Genomic DNA, 20,012 nt, shown 5'->3' on the forward strand with positions numbered 1-20,012 from the left:
TGTATAAATCTGCCGCCTTTCATTAGTTCTGTAATGACGAACTGAGGAGCTGCCAGATCAGCCTCCTCACACTTTTGGTGCCCAGCATTATGTTTATGGTTCTCTTCCAGCTCCATGTCTTGCTGAGAGTGTTACTGGTCCTGTTCCACTCTAGCCAATGAACGAGCCAGAAAACGAACTGGTCCACACGGGTCTGCACCACCACAGTCACAGGGTGTACAGAGAGATTCTGTTGGTTAATGAAACATATCAGCAAATCTAATTTTTTACAAACTTTTATGAAAGAATTGAGGGACTGACAGCTGCTAGATTTATACTGTGTCAACATCGTTTTAATTGCTGTTTAAGTAATATTCTGAATACTGTTGTAGTCAAGACTGCTTAAGATAAGTCTAAGTCAAGATAAAGACTTAGTAGTCAAGATGTCAAGATGTTTTGTTTGTAACATATTACATATTCATTATCGTTTATTTTACAAGATATATTTCATTATATCGTTTCTAAAACATAGCAAGGAAACAAAAAGTACAGTTTCATTTGGACGTGGACCATTGGGGGGGGGAAATGATCGTCTCTTGCTCATGAATATTCATACATGCAAACATATCTCCTCTGATTGGCTAACAGCACGGCAAGGTAGAGAGGCGGACAAGAGTTAGAAGCGTTTTAAAATAAAGACTTTTTGGTACCACTTTAAAATAAGACTACCTTTATAAAGGGTTTATAAATGGTTTACAATTCGTTTATGAATGGTTATTAATTAGGTTGTAAATACCTTAAAAGCATTAATAATCAGTTATAACACATACACATATGTAGAAAGGGCAACAATGGTCTGTTGTTTGCCGAATAGTGAACTATATTACACAGCTAATTATTTTTAAGGCATTTACAACCTAATTAGTAACCATTAAAGAACTAATTGTAAACCATTTATAAACCCTTTATAAAGGTAGTCTTATTTTAAAGTGGTACCGACTTTTTCAATGTTAATGACAGTTTTTGCAATATCAAATGTTACTTTACAACATGTGTAATGCCCTGCCAGGTGCAGTCCAGCCACTGACCTAGTCTTAGAGTCTCTGTAAAATGCTAAATCCACCGGAGATCCTATGCAAACCTAGTTACTTACACAGAGGTGGGTAGTACAGGTCCAAGTTTTTCCTTTTTTTTACTTTTAACTAGTGTAAACATAACTGTTTTAAATGTAGACCTACCTATCTTAATTGTACTTGGCTGGTGGTGTTTCATAGATAAATTCTAACCATTTGTTCCTTAGCTCTAAATTATTAGGAAAAGCATATAATACTGATTTGCTATTTGCACAAATAACACAGGAACAAATCTCTGCCATGTTGTTCCTCAAGCTGTTATCTCCTGTCTGATGAGACATGTCACTACCCGGCTGCCTCCTTGTCTTCAGCTCTGCCTTGTCTTCAGCTCTCGCGACACAAGGTGGTCAAGGCCAAGAATACTAATTCACAGATTAATGTAAAATAAAATATTGCTTTTCCTGATCTACTCGTTTTACTGAACATTTTCTTTTACAAGCTAATGCAGACAGTGATGGTTAAGGAACAGTTTTATGTGCAACAGGCATATACAACTCAGAGAGAGTTGTATATGTCCTTTTAGCGAAAGGACAACTTGAACTAATCAGCTAATATTAGTGTAGTTAAGCATTCGGTAGTATTTGATTTCTGTTTTGATGCTTTTTTTTGTTAAAATGGCCTATAGCAACTTCATTTTGACAAAGCGATGAATAGAGCTGAACATCAAACTGTAAGTTGTTGGAAATGTTAAGAATTTTGTAATGAACTATATGTACTGCACTTTTATTATGTAAAGATTAAACTTACTGGACAAAGTTGGTCTTTAGAGTAAAAACCCACTTTGCTTTTGCACTTTTAGACTGTGCTGTAAACTCAATGAAGGCAGTCTGAGACACAACTGGTCTAGTAGACAGGTTTACCTAATGAGTAATTGAGTTTGATTAATATATGCCAGTGTCAACTTGCATGGATATTTTTATATACATCTTTTATATACATATTTCCTTGCCTTCCCTTGCTCTTTGCAGTTTCTCTCAGTTTTAACCCTGCATGTTTTGTTGTGACCCTGTGCTGAAATATACATTTTCAGAATGTAGTAGTCAGTTTTGGTCCTAGTGTCTGCTAACCTCTATACAGCAGTTAATTCAGTCGGTTATCGGGGAAACGTGACCTGGTGGCAGACTGGAAGTCATGTAAAGCTCATGGTCTTTGTTTTGTCTACACGATTTAAACGGTTCACCTCACTGCAAAGCAGTGCTCCTCACGCTGACCTCTGTAACTTTGACAGGTTAGATTAGCAACATAGAGAACGAGCTTAGTGCAGGACGTAGCCAGAGAGAGGGGTTATTTAGGGTTATCACATTGTTAAAGAGAAAAGCTTTTTAAAAAGTGCGTAGATGCAGTTTTAGGGGCATTTGAGACACTATTTGGACTACTTAGAGAGACATACAGAAATGTACTGGCTGCACAGTTTTTTCTGTATAATCATGTAGCTTATAATAATCTGAACCCACATCATTTAGCATTACATCAGACCTGGTAATTAGACCTACAAATTACAGGACAATAAGACAACGTGCTGAAATGTTGAACAGATTGTCATAAAAATGACAAAAGAGGGAAAATGCTTTTTGTCTTAGGCGGTTTGTATTGAATCCTGTCCTGCTTCTCTGTGGAACGCTCGTTTCTCGTACATTTCGTTCAGCACCTAAAAGCGTCTGTAATGTGGTAGAGCTGTCTCTTCCATGTTGCCATGGAACTTTCCACCACCAGTGTTTTGTGTGACTGGGCTTTTTACTCCAGGTACTGAAAAAAAGCAGGACAGGAATTCTCACTGACCGACTTCCTGAGTCAAAATGAAACACAGCTGTTTTACTCTCTTTTTCTTTCGCTCCCTCCTCTTTTCTCTCTCTTCCTCTCTCTCACTATGCACCTCTCTCTTTCTCCATCTCTTCTTTTTTATCTTTACTTACCCCTCCTTACCCTTCCTTACGCTTTCTCTCTCATGTTTTAGCTAACTCTACCTTTACATAAAGTACTTAAAGTTCAGTACTTCTAATGCTACAGTTTGGCCTAGTATAGCATCCACTCCAAGGTATGATTGGAGTGTTTTTAGAAGAGTGTGAAACATCTTCCCAACTGTTAAGCATGATCAGTGGGTTATGCGATGGTTGCTTTCTTATGCACAATGTGTTTCGAGCTTTAAAACACTGGTATCAACATAGTAAGGGTTGTTAATGACCACATTAACATTAGCCACATTAAATGGCCACAGCTAGGAGTTTGTTTGGCAAGCTCATTGGCCCTTGACCTACATACACAGGTGAATCCAAGGGTTAAAAAGGCCAATTGCAAGTTTTTCTCTTTTTGCATCTTCTATAAAGAATGGCAACATGGGAGCCTCAAAACAAATCTCTCAAATGATCTGAAAACAAAGATTGTTCAACATCATGGTTTAGGGGAAGGATATAAAAAGCTATCTCAGAGATTTCATCTGTCAGTTTCCACTGTGAGGAACATAGTGAGGAAATGGAAGATCATAGACACAGTTCTAGTTAAGGCCCAAAGTGGCAGAACAAGAAAAATCTCAGATAATCAGAGAAGAATGGTGAGAACAGTTATAGTCAACCCACAGACCACAGACCAGCTCCAAACACCTACATCATCATCTTGCTGCAGATGGAGTCACTGTGCATCGTTTAACTATTCAGCACACTTTACACAAGGAGAGGCTGTATGGGAGAGTAATGCAGAAGAAGCCTTTTCTTGAATTATAACTCAAATTGAGTTATTTGGAGGGCGCTATGCATGGAGAAAAAATAACACAGCATTCCAAGACAAACACTTGCTGCCCATAGTAAAATTTGGGGCTGGATACTTCAACAAGACAATGACCCTAAACACTGTTCTAAATCTACTAAGACATTCATGCAGAGGAACAAGTACAATGTTCTGGAATGATCATCTCAGTCCCCAGACCTCAATATTATTGAAAATCTGTGGTGTGATTTAAAGTGGGCTGTTCATGATCAGAAACCATCAAACCTGAACTGGAGATGTTTTTTAAAGAAGAATGATCCAAAATACCTTCAACCAGAAGCCGAACTCTCATTGGAAGCTATAGAAAGCGTTTAGAGGCTGTTATTTCTGCAAAAGAAATAACAAAAATTGCTCTTTAAGCCACTAAGAGTACTTGTCACTAAGTGACGTGTGATTTGTACAGTTTAAGCTGACAAATCATTTTGTAAAATTACACGTCTGAAACACAGAATAGCCCACTACAATTGAACAGTCCAGTATGAATCACCGCTGACGCTAGCTGTGTGCAGTGAACACATGCTAAACCATCAGTGTTTCCTCACTAGAGCGTATGAATACTACTCGTGATTAAAATGCCTGTTTCTAGCTCTACCATACTCTAACTGCTTACAGGCAGCTCCACTATTTATTTTCTCTCAGGGAATTTCCTGGCTCAGGTCTTCTGACCGGCACATCTGGCCTCTTAGTAGCCTCTGTAGGCAGAGCTCAAGCGCCTTGTAGTAAAAGTTCACATGTGGAGGGTGGCTGTCCTCTGCAGGATGTTCAGGATCTTTATTTGAAGTGAGATGTATGAATGTGCACATGTTTCTGGGTGTGTATGTGTGTGTGTGTGTGTGTGTGTGTGTGACTGTATCTAGTGCAGCCATTGTGTTTATATTCTATATCTGGACAGCACTCTATTATATTACATCATTTCATACGGTCTATGTTCTGCCTCCTATAGCACTCTACTAACTCACTCTGCTATATCACACTGCTATATCACACTGCTACCTAACACTGCTGTATCACACTGCTATATCGCACTGCTACCTCACACTGCTATATCGTACTGCCACTGGTATCTCACACTGCCATCTCACACTGATATATCACACTGCTATATCACACTGCCACTGGTATCTCACACTGCTATATCACACTTATATATCACACTGCCACTGGTATCTCACACTGCTATATCACACTTATATATCACACTGCTATATCACACTACTAAGTCACACTGATATATCACACTGCTATATCACACTGCTACCTAACACTGCTGTATCACACTGCTATATCGCACTGCTACCTCACACTGCTATATCATACTGCCACTGGTATCTCACACTGCCATCTCACACTGATATATCACACTGATATATCACACTGCTATATCACACTGCTATATCACACTGCCACTGGTATCTCACACTGCTATATCACACTTATATATCACACTGCTATATCACACTACTAATTCACACTGATATATCACACTGCTATATCATACTGCTACATCACACTGCTATATTACACTGCTATATCACACTGCTATATCACACTAATATATTACACTGCTATATCACACTGCTATATCACACTGCTATATCACACTACTATATTACACTGCTATATCACACTGCTATATTACACTGCTATATCACACTGCTATATCACACTACTATATTACACTGCTATATCACACTGCTATATCACACTGCTATATCACACTACTATATTACACTGCTATATCACACTGCTATATCACACTGCTATATCACACTACTATATTACACTGCTATATCACACTGCTATATTACACTGCTATATCACACTGCTATATCACACTGCTATATTACACTGCTATATTACACTGCTATATCACACTGCTATATTACACTGCTATATCACACTGCTATATCACACTACTATATCACACTGCTATATCACACTGCTATCTGCGATGGATTGGCGGCCTGTCCAGGGTGTATCCTGCCTTCCGCCCGATGCCTGCTGGGATAGGCTCCAGCCCCCCCCCCCGCGACCCTTCACGGATTAAGCGGTTGACAATGAGATGAGATGAGATCACACTGCTATATCACACTGCTATATTACACTGCTATATCACACTGCTATATTACACTGCTATATCACACTGCTATATTACACTGCTATATCACACTGCTATATTACACTGCTATATCACACTGCTATATCACACTGCTATATCACACTGCTATATTACACTGCTATATCACACTGCTATATCACACTACTATATTACACTGCTATATTACACTGCTATATCACACTGCTATATTACACTGCTATATTACACTGCTATATCACACTGCTATATTACACTGCTATATCACACTGCTATATTACACTGCTATATCACACTGCTATATCACACTACTATATTACACTGCTATATCACACTGCTATATTACACTGCTATATCACACTGCTATATCACACTGCTATATCACACTACTATATTACACTGCTATATCACACTGCTATATTACACTGCTATATCACACTGCTATATTACACTGCTATATCACACTGCTATATCATACTGCTGTATCACACTGCTATATCGCACTGCTACCTCACACTGCTATATCATACTGCCACTGGTATCTCACACTGCCATCTCACACTGATATATCACACTGATATATCACACTGCTATATCACACTGCTATATCACACTGCCACTGGTATCTCACACTGCTATATTACACTTATATATCACACTGCTATATCACACTACTAATTCACACTGATATATCACACTGCTATATCATACTGCTACATCACACTGCTATATTACACTGCTATATTACACTGCTATATTACACTGCTATATCACACTACTATATTACACTGCTATATCACACTGCTATATCACACTGCTATATTACACTGCTATATCACACTACTAATTCACACTGATATATCACACTGCTATATCATACTGCTACATCACACTGCTACATCACACTGCTATATCACACTGCTATATCACACTACTATATTACACTGCTATATCACACTGCTATATCACACTGCTATATTACACTGCTATATCACACTACTATAACACACTGCTATATCACACTGCTTAATCACACTGCTTTATCACAGACTGCTATATCACACTGCTGTATCACACTGCTATATCACACTGATATATTACACTACTTTATTACACTGCTGTATTACACACTGCTAAATTATTACTGTTCTGTGATGTTTTGTAAATATGGGAGCAGATGTTGTATTTGCTCCGTTCATCTGTTGTTTGTCTTAAACTATAGTAGTGAACTGAATGCAGTGAAGACTGTTTTGCACACTAGATCAAAGTGTTCCGCCAGAACAGAAGCCATCTGTGGGAAAATAGCTTTCTTTTTAAGGAAGCAAACAGGTCTTCCTAAATAAGAACAATTGATGCACTCTAGTGCATCATTTTCCTTAAAGAAATTGCTCTGTCAATCGTACTGTTAGTGTATGGCAATAAATGCCACCCCCATGCAATGCACAGATGTTTTTTTCTGGTTTGCTTGTGGTGAGAATGTGATCTGGTCTCGATCCGACCCAGCTATCAAATATAGTTCTTTTTAATTGAGCTAAACTGCTGATGAAGTGCAGTTTAATCTGATATATTAGATAATATACTGCTATGAACAAATGCTGTATCTGCTGCTTCATGCACTAAGAGCATGGTATGTGCAGCATTTACTGCTCGCTTTCCTCGCTTTAAAGATGTTTTTAAGATGCTTAGCTGAGAAATCGAACCCTAGTCTGTCATAGGGAATGTGGTGTTGTTAACCACTTAGCTGAACCAACCATGGTTGTGCAGTTCCCTTTGAGTTTTCTGTGGGAGTTTTGATAACATGAGGCATTCAAATGACCTGTCATTTTCTATCTGAAGAACATAAATATTTAGGATTAAATTATACAGGCCAACCCCCAAATCCTCTGTAGTGTCATCCAGGCAAAATGATCTAATAACTGTAATTCGTTGCACTATTAGCTCTATAGTTCTTATATCAAATCTTTCAGCCCTAAAGCAGACCACCTCGCAGAGCTCACAGGGCCGCTGGAGGCCGCAGTTCCCACATCCGGGGCCACAGCTAGGCCCTCCGAGACACTCAGTGTTTACACAATGTTTACACAGATGTGTGGGTCCTCGGACGAGTCTCCACCCCCCATGACCTGCTCCCTTCATCCCCTTCATCTCCCTCCTGGGGCTTTCATTAGAGCTCAACCTGGATGCCAGGGCTGCCACTGTGACCATCTGCTGATGAAGGTCCACATTCTGATCACATTTGCGGGGGGAGGGGAGGATGTAAAGCCAGCTGTGGAATGTCTAAATGTGTTGTGGAGGAGCCCGCGGCTCCTGGGGATGTTTATTTGCTGAAGGCTGATGCAGTCAGCTTCAGCTCCACAGGACTCCTCCCCTCCCGCTCACTCAGCCTACTCTGCGTCTGCATTAGCAGCTCGGCAGAAACAGAATGCTACGTATGCGCTTCCCTTTCGGCCCCAGATCAACATTACTTGGGGAAATCCAGGTGAAGGAATGTTGAGAAGAGAAAAAAACCTAAGTAGGCACATTCCTCAATTTTAAATGCATTTGTTTCTAATAAGATATAACAAAGTTCTGAATGCTTAGATGAATCCCCTTATAAATACTTACTTATTATTAGCTAACTTTAGCTAGTATTATACTGTTCGTATGAGGTCTGAGGAGTATGTTTGATTATTTTTAGCAGAAACACTGCTCTGTGTTTTACAGAGACTTCAACAGCTAAACATCTTGAAGCTCAGAGTTAATTAGCATTTTTCTTGGAATTTGAAACATAGTAAATTCTCATTAGTAGAAGACAATGCTGGTGTTGTATCAAGGCCACAAATCCAGACCAGGATACTTTGAGTTGAGTCAAGACAGGGATTATATAAAAACATTAAAAGGGAAAAAAACTTATCAAAACAATATCGAAAATGTACACTTCTATAGTTTTTTTTAATGTTAGACTAGTAAATCTAAAAATGTTCACGGATTGGATACTGAATGAAAAGAGCAGAAACTTTTTTTCCTTATAATACGTTAATGTTATGAAAACCTATCCCCTATTGGAATGTCATTACTGTAATCCAATATATGGTGGATATTTTACCACTTTTACCACTATATTTTTAGCTTGCTGGATTCCTGTTCATTTTAAAGGGCGTTTTCATTCGTGTAGGTTGTTTCTTTGGTCCGAATCAGTTGATGAGTTAGTTTACTTGGAGCGTTGTTTGGTTTGGTTTCACACAGGCATAAACCCAATCGCACCAAAAATCTAAGGACATTCCACATATAACACAAGATTATTTTCAGGACTGTTGGAAGACTTTACAGAACCTTAAAAATAGTCTACTTTAGTAATTTTACAATCGGTATTATGACCCACAGTTCATACAGTCTGTCGAATGCCTCAACTTTACACCTCCAAAACATTTTTAAATCATCTGACCATTAAAATCTTCCTGCTTTAGTGTTCTAGCAGCTTCCACTTGTTCAGCTTGTTGTGATGCATTGGCCTTGATAAAAATACATTTTAGAACTTTCAGCACCATTAAATTAATGTGGAATGCAATTCATATTTATTTGATTTTGTTTTGTATTTGTGAATATTATTTATTTTGGTAGTCTTTTACCTGTATAATATGGTGATTTCAATGCAATGTGGCATATGTTTTATTATGGTATTTCATATTTAATGCTATGGTAGTTCATCTGCTTGTGTTAATAATATGTTTTAAACATATTAATCAGCTGTAATTATAACACTGCTGCTTTGTCATGCCTGTTGTTTTTGTATTGTAACTAGATTACTGTATTTTTCACACTATAAGGTGCACTTAAAATCCTTTCATTTTCCCCAAAATTGTAAGTGCGCCTTTTAATCCTGTGCGCATGTATGAATTTTACCAGTCAGGTTGTAAGGAGCAGTAAAGCTACTCTGCTGAAGTACAGCATACCTGCTGAATTTAGAAGGAAAACATGGTGACACCCCTGTTCCTACTACTAGTTACTAGTTACTAGTGTTGCATAAAATGTGCCTTATAATCTGGTGCACCTTATGTAAGAAAATAGACCAGAAAATAGACATTTATTGATATTGCACCTTATAATCTGGTGCACCTTATAGTGTGAAAAATATGGTATGCATGAAAACTTACAAAGAGCTTTGGTCACAGTGCCATTATCATGCAATATTGGCATTCCTGGAATGCCTCTCTCAGTCAGTCACATTGCAGGGCTGAAAATAAATGTTGTATGATATAGTATATGTCTACTGAAAATAAGGAAAGACTTCTCTTCTCAATAAGCACGTCAATGAAGCACTGAAACTGTATGAACAAAGGATTTAACAATGTGACTCCAAGTTATTTCTTTAGCATTCTTCCTTCGGAAGATTCTGCAGCTTAGTACAGTCCAGATGCTGATGTAGCCAAGGAAAGTTCATATCAGGTTCTTGGTGTCCTCCACGCTACTTTTGGCCTCTGAAACTTGGCATTTGAATCATGCAGCTAAGTAATTTGCCATTCGTGTGTAAGCCATACAAGTTCCAAGCATCCAGTGATTTTGTAGTAGAATCTGTGTTTTTTTATCGCTCATGTTGTCCAGTATCATCTGAATGAGAATTATTTTTGCTGTCTTTCTGTTCCAGGTATCCAAGAGGGGAATGAATGCACTAAGTGTAAGAACGACTGGGCATTGAGGGCGGCCATCGCTCTCCTGTACGTCCTGTGTGCTTTGCTTACTATAGCCGTGGCTGTCTTAGGATACAAAGGTATGAGTTCCTCCTTTTCTTGCGTTCCTTGTTTATTCATTGTGGCTCTGTAAGCCACATACTGGAAGAAATGTATGCATTCCAGAACATGGAGTTGAAATGATGAGAAATGTACCCTCCTCATTTAGTAAACTGAGACAGTAAACAGACATGGCTTTATGATGCATTGCACTGATTAGCATTGTAGAAAGAAGTATTTCCATCCAAACACTTTATTTTACAAGCAGCTGATTTGTGTCAGAAATTTTCCACTGATTGTCAGAATATTAGTGTTTTAATGCCGGATGTCTCGTCTGCAGTTTTTCCTTTCCCTCTGACTTGACATAAGGAAGCCATATTGTTCCTTAGAAACAGGATGTTTCTCCAAATATTATCTTCATGAGTGTTATAATGGTACGTCCTTTCTGAACTCTCTTGAAGGGCTTGAAACATTGTGAAATACAGGCTTGTAAATTATGTCTAATTCAAGCATATTTTGCTATCATAAAAGCTAGCCTTCAGACATTGACCGAGAGGTGGAGGAAGCAGATATCATGCAGGAATCTGAAAGTCTTTTTGGCCTCTTGGGGCTAAAATACTTGCAAATCTAAACATCTTGAAGTTTTGAAGATGATTCATTCATAACACTATAAAACACAAAAAGATTTAATCTGTCCTAATGGATTGCTTGCAAGATTCAACCTTTTATTCTCTTAGTTTCTTCCAAACTTTGAGCAGAACCAAGGTCACAGTTAGTAGAACATAACCCCATGTCCCCTAAAAACTTGGGCCCAATCCTATTTCTTATTTGTACCCCTTGTTTTTGGGTGTCATTCTTCTCCTTGGAACTGAGCTATTTGCTGACTTCTTGTTCAGATTTTTCTATTGACTGACAGAATGTAAGTGCATCATTGAAGATGGAACAGGACATTTAGCCTGCAAGCTACCTACTGAGACATGCTACAAGCTTTTATCGATGATTGCTATGAAGAAAAGGGGCTGTAATACATTGGAACTGCATTAAACTAATATAAAGCAGTTGTTAAAAGTTTCATTCCGTAGTTTTTTTTATTCATTTTAATATATCTAGTTGTGGTCCCTAGTATGAATGCCATGTCAGCTGCTTTTGGGAAAAAAAAGCTGTATAACCCTGGATTAGTGGTCTCTGAAGAAAGACAGGATTTCGTCTCTTGCTCATGAATATTCATACATGCAAACATATCGCCTCTAATTGGCTAACAGCACTGCAGCAGAAAACGCTACCTGCCTCCCCCCACAGTCAATTTTACAGCTCCAAAACTCCAAGGGCAAAAATGTTTTCAGAGATACAGCCTTAGTTGTAGATATAGCACTGAGTGCTAGGTAAAGTTAACCCTTAATCTTTGCTTACCATCAGACTCTTAGCGTCACTCGGCCGCGAGGTGAGCAGCAGCGGCACTGCACTTCCAGCAGTGATGCCACTCTCTCTGCAACATGATAACATTTATTTCAGCTAAACTAACGCTACTTAACTCTTACCTCAGACATGGTGATTTGGTGCTTGGGCAGTTTCACCACATTAAAAGCCCCAGAGTCCGCTCTATATCATATAATCCGACCTGAACTCGACCTGAACGGAATCAACCGGAGATCCGATTTAAACCTATAATTACTTACACAAGATAGCTAACGTTAACTAACTGATGTAAAAACAGAGCTGTAAACTCTTTAGCTGATGAGACAGTTTCGGCTCTTCTGCAGCCTGGCTTCTGCACAGACTGTGGGTGGTCGCAAGCCAAGGTGGGCGAGGCCATAAATACTAATTCACATATTAGTTGTTGTAGGGTCGTGTCCTTTTTCTGATCCAATCGTTTTAAAAATATATATAGCTTTTGTTAGCAACTGCAGACAATGGGGGTTTAAGAAAAGTTTCAAATGCAGCATGCATTTACAACTCGGAGAGACATATTTTATTTCACACACAACAAGAAAAATGGAATGTAGCAGAAGGAGACATTTAACAAAGTGGTTACTAACAAAGAACATCTTGTCTGTGATTTCTTATTTCCCTCATTTTGTCTCATTATGGGAATCCGTGTAGCCCTAAAACTGCACCCTATAGTAGGGCTAAGTGATAGGGGCAAAGAGTGAAACAGGATTGGGCCTTGATGTCTTTTTTTGGCTTGTCCAGAACATCTCAACTCACCACTCAAACCAAGAACCTTATCAAATGATCTATGGTATGTATACTATAGTATATCCCCAGGGGTTGTGTTTCCCTATATGAACATCCTTGCCATTAGCTGAAGGATCTGAATTGAGTTTAACTGCACAGATCATGTCCGCTGATATACATTGAGTCCATATGGTCGGTCGGGCCCTAACAAGGCTAATTTTTACCAGATGAGAGAACGACGTGGGACAGCGAGCTCCATTCCAAACCCACTCTACAGGAGATTTTATGCCTTGGCAGCAATTTGTTGTCCCAGCAACCGCAAGCTGACTGACAATTGCAGAGGCTGTCGAGATCACTTTGCCTTCACTGAGATTTGCAGATTCAGTACTTATGCGTAACAAGTCTATTGCTGCTAAAATGGTCCCTTTTCAAAGATTCCTGTCAGTGCTCTTGAATAGAAACACATTAAATACAAACCCTTTTCCTTAAAGCAAGATTTTAACTATCCATGGTTGGGTTTCACAAAAGCAACTAGCCTCATATATACTCCTTATTGGACGAGTAAGTGCCACCCTGAAAGCCCTCTCTTACTACTATAGATGGTCTTAAAATTAAGAGGAATGGCTTGAACTTAGGGATGGGCAATATAGCAAAAATGTAGTTTTGTTATGCAGTTTTGTAAATATGTGCTCAGTAAGTGTTGTGATGTTTCTAAGCTATGCTTACACAATGCTAACAGAAATAAAAAATTATTTAAATTACCATTTAAAACCATGAATTAAGGTTTTAATTAAATTACTATAACTGATGTGATGTTAGCTATATGTTAAATTAGTGTAGCTAATGTTAGCTAGAAGTTAAATTACTATAACTGATGTTAGCTAGATGTTAAATTACTGTAGCTGATGTAAGCTAGATATTATTATTATTAAATAAGGAAGATGCCAATTTTGTTTAAACTGCTATTTTCCGTTTCATTGTTACCAGAAATTTGTTTAATTAAGCTTGCAGTTGGCCATGGAACGGACTGAGGATACTTAGGATAATGTTTCAATTTTGTCAAATTAACCTCCACTTAGTACTTTTTTTAAGTATTATATATCTCATTTACTGGTCAGTTTCATGGGTAGCAGAACTGCTTTAGTGGTCACATACCTATTCTCAATGCAACAAAAAATGCTTTAGTGATTACAGGCCTGTTCTATGGAAAGGAGAGCTGGTTTATGGGTTAAGTGTCTGTCCTAAGGGCAGCAGAAGAGCTATAGGGAACATGCACCTGTCCTCTAGGCAGCAGAACTGCATTAGTGGTTACATGCCTGTCCTGAGGTCAGCAGAACTACATTAGTAGTTACATGACTGTCCTGAGGGCAGCAGAACTCAATTAGTGGGTATATGCCTGTCCTGAGGGCAGCAGAACTCCATTAGTGGGTATATGCCTGTCCTGAGGGCAGCAGAACTGCATTAGTGGGTATATGCCTGTCCTGAGGGCAGCAGAACTGCATTAGTGGTTACATGCCTGTCCTGAGGGCAGCAGAACTCCATTAGTGGGTATATGCCTGTCCTGAGGGCAGCAGAACTGCATTAGTGGGTATATGCCTGTCCTGAGGGCAGCAGAACTGCATTAGTGGTCACATACCTGTCCTCAAGGCAGCAAGACTACTTTAGTGACCATAGGCCTGTCTGATGATTACTTTTTCGATTACATGTTCTCAAGGCTACATAACTGCTTTTAGTGATCAAGTGCCTATTCTGAGGGCAGCAGAGCTGTATTAGTGGTTACATACCTGTCCTGAGGGCAGCAGGACTGATTTAGTGGTCATGTGCCCTTTCTAAGGGCTGGAAAGCTGCCTTAGTGGTTATGTGCCTGTCCTGAGGGCAGCAGAACTACATTAGTAGTTACATGACTGTCCTGAGGGCAGCAGAACTTCATTAGTGGGTATATGCCTGTCCTGAGGGCAGCAGAACTGCATTAGTAGTTACATGACTGTCCTGAGGGCAGCAAAACGTCCTGTCCTGAAAACAGGAGAACTAGTTTAGAGGTCATGTGCTTGTCCTGAAGGCAGCAGACTGAATCTGAAGTGATCTCAAATTTAAGTCAAGGTCACATTTATAGAGCCTTGCCACTAAGCCTGACTCAAAAATAGCCTTCTTATTTATGTGCTAATGCCCATGCTACTTGGGGGAGGTAAGGAAAAAACGCTCTGAGACAGCTTGGGCCTCCCACTGACAGACCCCCGGCGCGAGGCCAACCAACAAGCCTTTGAAATGGACCTCCATGTTATGTTTTTCCGCAAAGTATGTTATTGTTTTGTGTTTGGTTACACAAGTGCTGTGTGGAATGATAACACACAAGGCTTTGGATGGATTTCTGATTGTTTGGTGATGCTGAGACAGTCCCAAAGCCCTACTGAATAACACATCAGCAGAAGAAAGAAAAAACAAAACCAACAGGAAGACCAAATCATCGAGTCAATAAAGCGTCTCAAATCTCGTTTTCATTCATATTTTACCTCCATTGAGAATGTTACTGATAGGCCTACTGTACTAGTTATGAGAAACCAGTTTTACAAACACGCTTAGAAGCCTTTGTAGATGGACCAAGCAAAATGCACAAATTTTGCACCCTCTAGTGTTGGAAGGTGTATATGGACAGTATGAAAGAAAATCAAAGACATGAATAAAAATGTGTGTTCAGGCCAGGCCTGAGAATTACGACCAAAGACTAAGGCCAAAGATATAAAACACAACTTTATATATTTATGTCTATAAGCTGCTCCTAATCTTTATGTTGATCTGGCTAATTACATGCTGTTGGGTTGTACAGTTTGAATTTTATTGATTCAGATTCAGATTCCAATTTTGCTTAAAAATCATTTTTATGTTAAAATAATCTATTTTGTTTTATCTTGCAGCTGTGTGATTCATGAATTCTAGCTTTTTTTATTTCTACATCATTATCAACTACTTTCCCAATTATTTTAAATTCTTGCAAAATGTCACTAATTTCTTCAGCTATAACTGGTCCAATGTGTGGAGTATAGACTCTTTTAGTGTCTAATTTATCCCTTACTGACAGCCTCAGCAAGTGATCTTGGGAAATGCTTGTCCAGCTGACACTGCACAATGTAACTTTGCTAGCAGTACTGAGCTCTGTTATTATGTTTGACCTTTCTATCTTGTATTATGCATGTATCAGCTAGTTATTCAAAATATCTCTGATGGTGGCAAAGGTAAAAAATAGACTCTCCACACATAGAATATAGTGTACAAGAAAACATATCATACATACTTTTTAAACTCTAAAATGTTTTAGTGGTCATGTACCTGTCCTGAGGGCACCAGAACTGCTTTAGTGTTTATGTACCTACAGTTGCAAGAAAGCATTGCTTCATAAAGCAATAAATCATGCCTTGCACAAAAGAGCTCTCAGAAGACCTACAATCAAGAATTGTTGACTTACATGAAGCTGGAAAGCGTTATCTCTAAAAGCCTTGATGTTCATGTGTCCACGGTAAGACAGACGGTCAGCACTGTTGCTAGTCTCCCTCAGTGTGGTCGTCCTGTAAAGATGACTACAAGAGCACAGCACAGAATGATCAATGAGGTGAGGAAGAATCCTAGAGGGCCAGCTAAAGACTCTAACATGCTGACTGTTGTGCAGGTCTGATCTGCAACTACAGGAAATGTTTGGTTGAGGTTTTTGCTGCCAAAGGAGGGTCAACCAGTTATTAAATCCAAAGGTTCATATACTTTTCCCCCCTCACTGTGAATGTTAACATGTTGTGTTCAATACAACCATGCAAGCATATACATTTCTGTGTGATATTAGTTTAAGCAGACTGTGTTTGTCTATTTTTGTGACTTAGAAGTGAAGATCAGAACAACATTTATTGACCAATTTAAGCAGAAATCCAAGTAATCCCAAAGGGTTCACATACTTTTTCTTGCAACTGTACCCTCAGGGCAGCAGAACTACTTTAGTGGTCATGTACCTTTCCTTAAGGCAGCAGAACTACTTTAGGGCTTATGCACCTGTGCTGAAAGCAGCAGACTAAATCTAAGGTGAAGGTGAGGTCTAGAGATCACGTTTGAAGATTTGATAGATCACAACTGGCAAAAAATACTGGATGTGTAATTTTTAATGAAACATTCCTTTTTGCTCTGTTTACTTACATGGGATTGGACAGGGTTAAAAGTTCCCAGCTATCCAAAGAGTGTGAGAAATGTTTTGGCCTCACTTTTCAAATGCTGTTGTTTAGTCCACTCTAATGTACAGGTAGCCTGTCAGCCCTTTTCTGCTGTTTGGAACTCATGGAGGGTGGGAGCAGATTTCCACCTCCCCTCATTGCTCAGAAACACTTTCCCCTAACTGTGAGGATATAAGGGTGTGGCATCAGACTTGTACTGCTTTTCCAGTCATGGGGCTTGGGCCCACATATCAATAAATGCAACGATGACAAACCAGAAACAGTGTTGATGTTAAATGAGTTCAAGACTGCACAGTTGGCCAAATTCACTCTGGGTGCAGGGGATAGCCATTCATCTCCCTTCATAACTCAGCATCATACTAGCAACACATTAGCACAGGTGTCTGGTAGCTGACATAATCGTTTTGGTAGCAGGGTTCTCCTCCAAGCATATTAAGCTTTCAGTTACGTTACGTTAGCAGCAGTTTGAAAAGATGCCACTGGCTAGGATGTCTTGGAGGAAGTGCATACAAGCCTTCACTCTGGCAGAGTTGGTAGCATTATGTAATTTAAATGACCTGGGAGTTACATCTAGTGTGTGGGAATTGACCATATTTAGGAGTCACCTTTAAATATGTGGAGTTGAATGAGAAAATGTTGTGCTTTTTCCAGTGTAGTCCTGAGATGACTGGACTTTATGCTCGTTAGACTGTTTATTTGATTGCTGTACAGGGCAGCGACCTGTGATGCTGCTGACAGGACCAATGATTGTTTTATCACCTCGCTGCTCTGAATACTGTAAATACTGACAGGGTATATTTATGTAATAGGAAAAAAAAGCATTGTACATAAACAGCAGGAGTGGTGCCAGAAAGACTGGTGGGAATCACCAGCGCAGCTCAGGAGACACCCAGACGGTCAGAGCACGACCCCTGAGCAACCACTCCACATTCCAGAGGAAATTAAGTGTCATGCATTTCCTGTGTGACTGTGCGAGTGGAATGCATTCTCATTGTCAGTGGGTCTGTGCAGTGCTGGCGACAAATGTATCCACCATGGTGTCTTTGCTTTGTTCTCTATCCCATGTTTTTGTAAGTATGTACCAGTTTGGTAACTTGGTAACTTTCTCCAACGTATCTGTTTATTTAGTGCCCATCAATAAGCACTAACTAACTAAACTATATTTCCACTTAGTCCTTAAGCAAATTAGTGTGTTTAATTTTTTGGGTTGCAAAAGCTTGAATTAGAGATTTTTTTATTTATCAATGTCATGCTACATTTAATCACAATCTTTCCTAAAAACATTTCTAATTGTACTGTTCATTAACTAACCATATGCAAGTCGTTATTAGCTGTGTATAATAGAAAAGGATGGACTAGATGCCAAAATGTACCATTCCAGAAAAACGTATTAATGCATCATCAGGCCAGGCTTCTGTAATATTTTATATCATTTGTTAGCACCAGCTGTCAGAGTCAAACTGTTCCTGCAGTACTTTTGGTTTGGGTTAAATGTGGTCTGCACTCATTGTTCATTTGTATGGATAGTGGCGCGTGTTAGCTTTGTTGTAATCTGATACCTGATGACTGTAAGGGCTAAATGATGTACTCTTGAGAGGGTGTCTTGTTAGTGCTCTTAAAAGTATATATTCTTTCTTCATGCCTTGATAGTTGTATATTGTATATAGTTAGTATATTCTACAAATATATGAGTTTTAACCATATACGGTAAAAAAGACACTGATGATTACAGCAAACAGAGCTGGCAATTGGGCAGCGGTGTGTGAGCCCCATAGTTCCATCTATAGGTTTAACAAGGAACTGCAGCTTCTTGTGACTGTTACAGTTTGTCATTTATCTGATAAAATATTGTAATATTGTGAAACAATTATAAAAGTATTTTAACGTTATATTTTTTAATATTACCCACCCCTAAATTTGAGGTTTACCCGAATAAATATTGAGCAAAATATTCTGTGTATATATATATGTTAGAAAAGCATATTGCTAGATATTAAAAACAGCTTCTTTCTTTAATTAATGTTGTGAAATATACTTAATATTTCTTTATGCAATATTATCAAAGAAGCTTAACATTACTGCTGAAAAAATTGGAAGGTCGCAAATTGATACACATCTGAGCTGTTTAAAAACGTAAACCCAGCTATTAGGCTAAATCCTTACTAACACAAGCTTAGAGAACGTGAGAAGGGATATAAATTAAGGCTGATTTCAGAGAAAGTGAGAACTGTCTTTCTTAGAATTTAGACCCTGTGTAGAGATTTTGTCAAGCAGTATAGTTTTGCACAAAGGTTTTAGACAGGTTCTTATTTGGACAGAGTGCATTTGCTCAGTAAACTTATGTTTAACCAACATCCAAACGTATGCTTAAGTACCTGCATCTGCTTAAATCTAGCATGCTGGACTATGTTGGGCTTATTATGCAAACATAGCCTTTAAGGCGCCGAGTGGTCCAGCGGTCTAAGGCGCTGCCACTATGAGCAGGAGGTCGCAGGTTTGAACCCCCGCTCATGCAGCTTTGCCATCAAGCTGCCGGCGTCAGAGGGAGCAAAATTGGCCCTGCTCCCTCTGGGTGGGTAGATGGCGCTCTCTCCCCACATCACTCCTAGGGTAATGTTTGCAGCACAGGGCGTCTGTGAGCTGATGTACCGGAGCCGCGCCGCTGTGCTTTCCTCCAAGCGCGCTGGCTACTCGGCAATGCTGCATCAGCAGCAGCTCGAAAAGAAGTGGTGGCTGGCTTCACATGTATCGGAGGAAGCATGTGCTAGTCTTCACCCTCCTGGTGTGTTGTGGCATCACTAGTGATGGGGGGAGTCCTAATGAGTGGGTTGGGTAATTGGCCGTGTAAATTGGGGAGAAAAATGGGAAAAATTAGAAATAAATTATAAAAAAAAAAAAACATAGCCTTTAAATAATGTGTTCAGGTGCACAGTAATGACTGTAATATGTGTTTTAACCT

At 39.2% G+C, this 20,012-nt stretch overlaps 1 protein-coding gene across 1 annotated transcript in view; it reads left to right on the top strand.

The window, feature by feature from the left end:
- Window positions 1-20,012, top strand: part of colec12 (collectin sub-family member 12) — a 92,635-nt gene that overhangs the window by 44,327 nt on the left and 28,296 nt on the right. Inside the window, exon 3 of the mRNA XM_049482831.1 lies at window positions 10,589-10,711. Coding sequence (XP_049338788.1) covers window positions 10,589-10,711 — 123 coding nt within the window. The remainder of the gene's footprint in view (window positions 1-10,588; window positions 10,712-20,012) is intronic.

This window comes from Astyanax mexicanus, chromosome 8 (genome assembly GCF_023375975.1).
Source record: "Astyanax mexicanus isolate ESR-SI-001 chromosome 8, AstMex3_surface, whole genome shotgun sequence".
NCBI lineage: Eukaryota > Metazoa > Chordata > Actinopteri > Characiformes > Acestrorhamphidae > Astyanax > Astyanax mexicanus.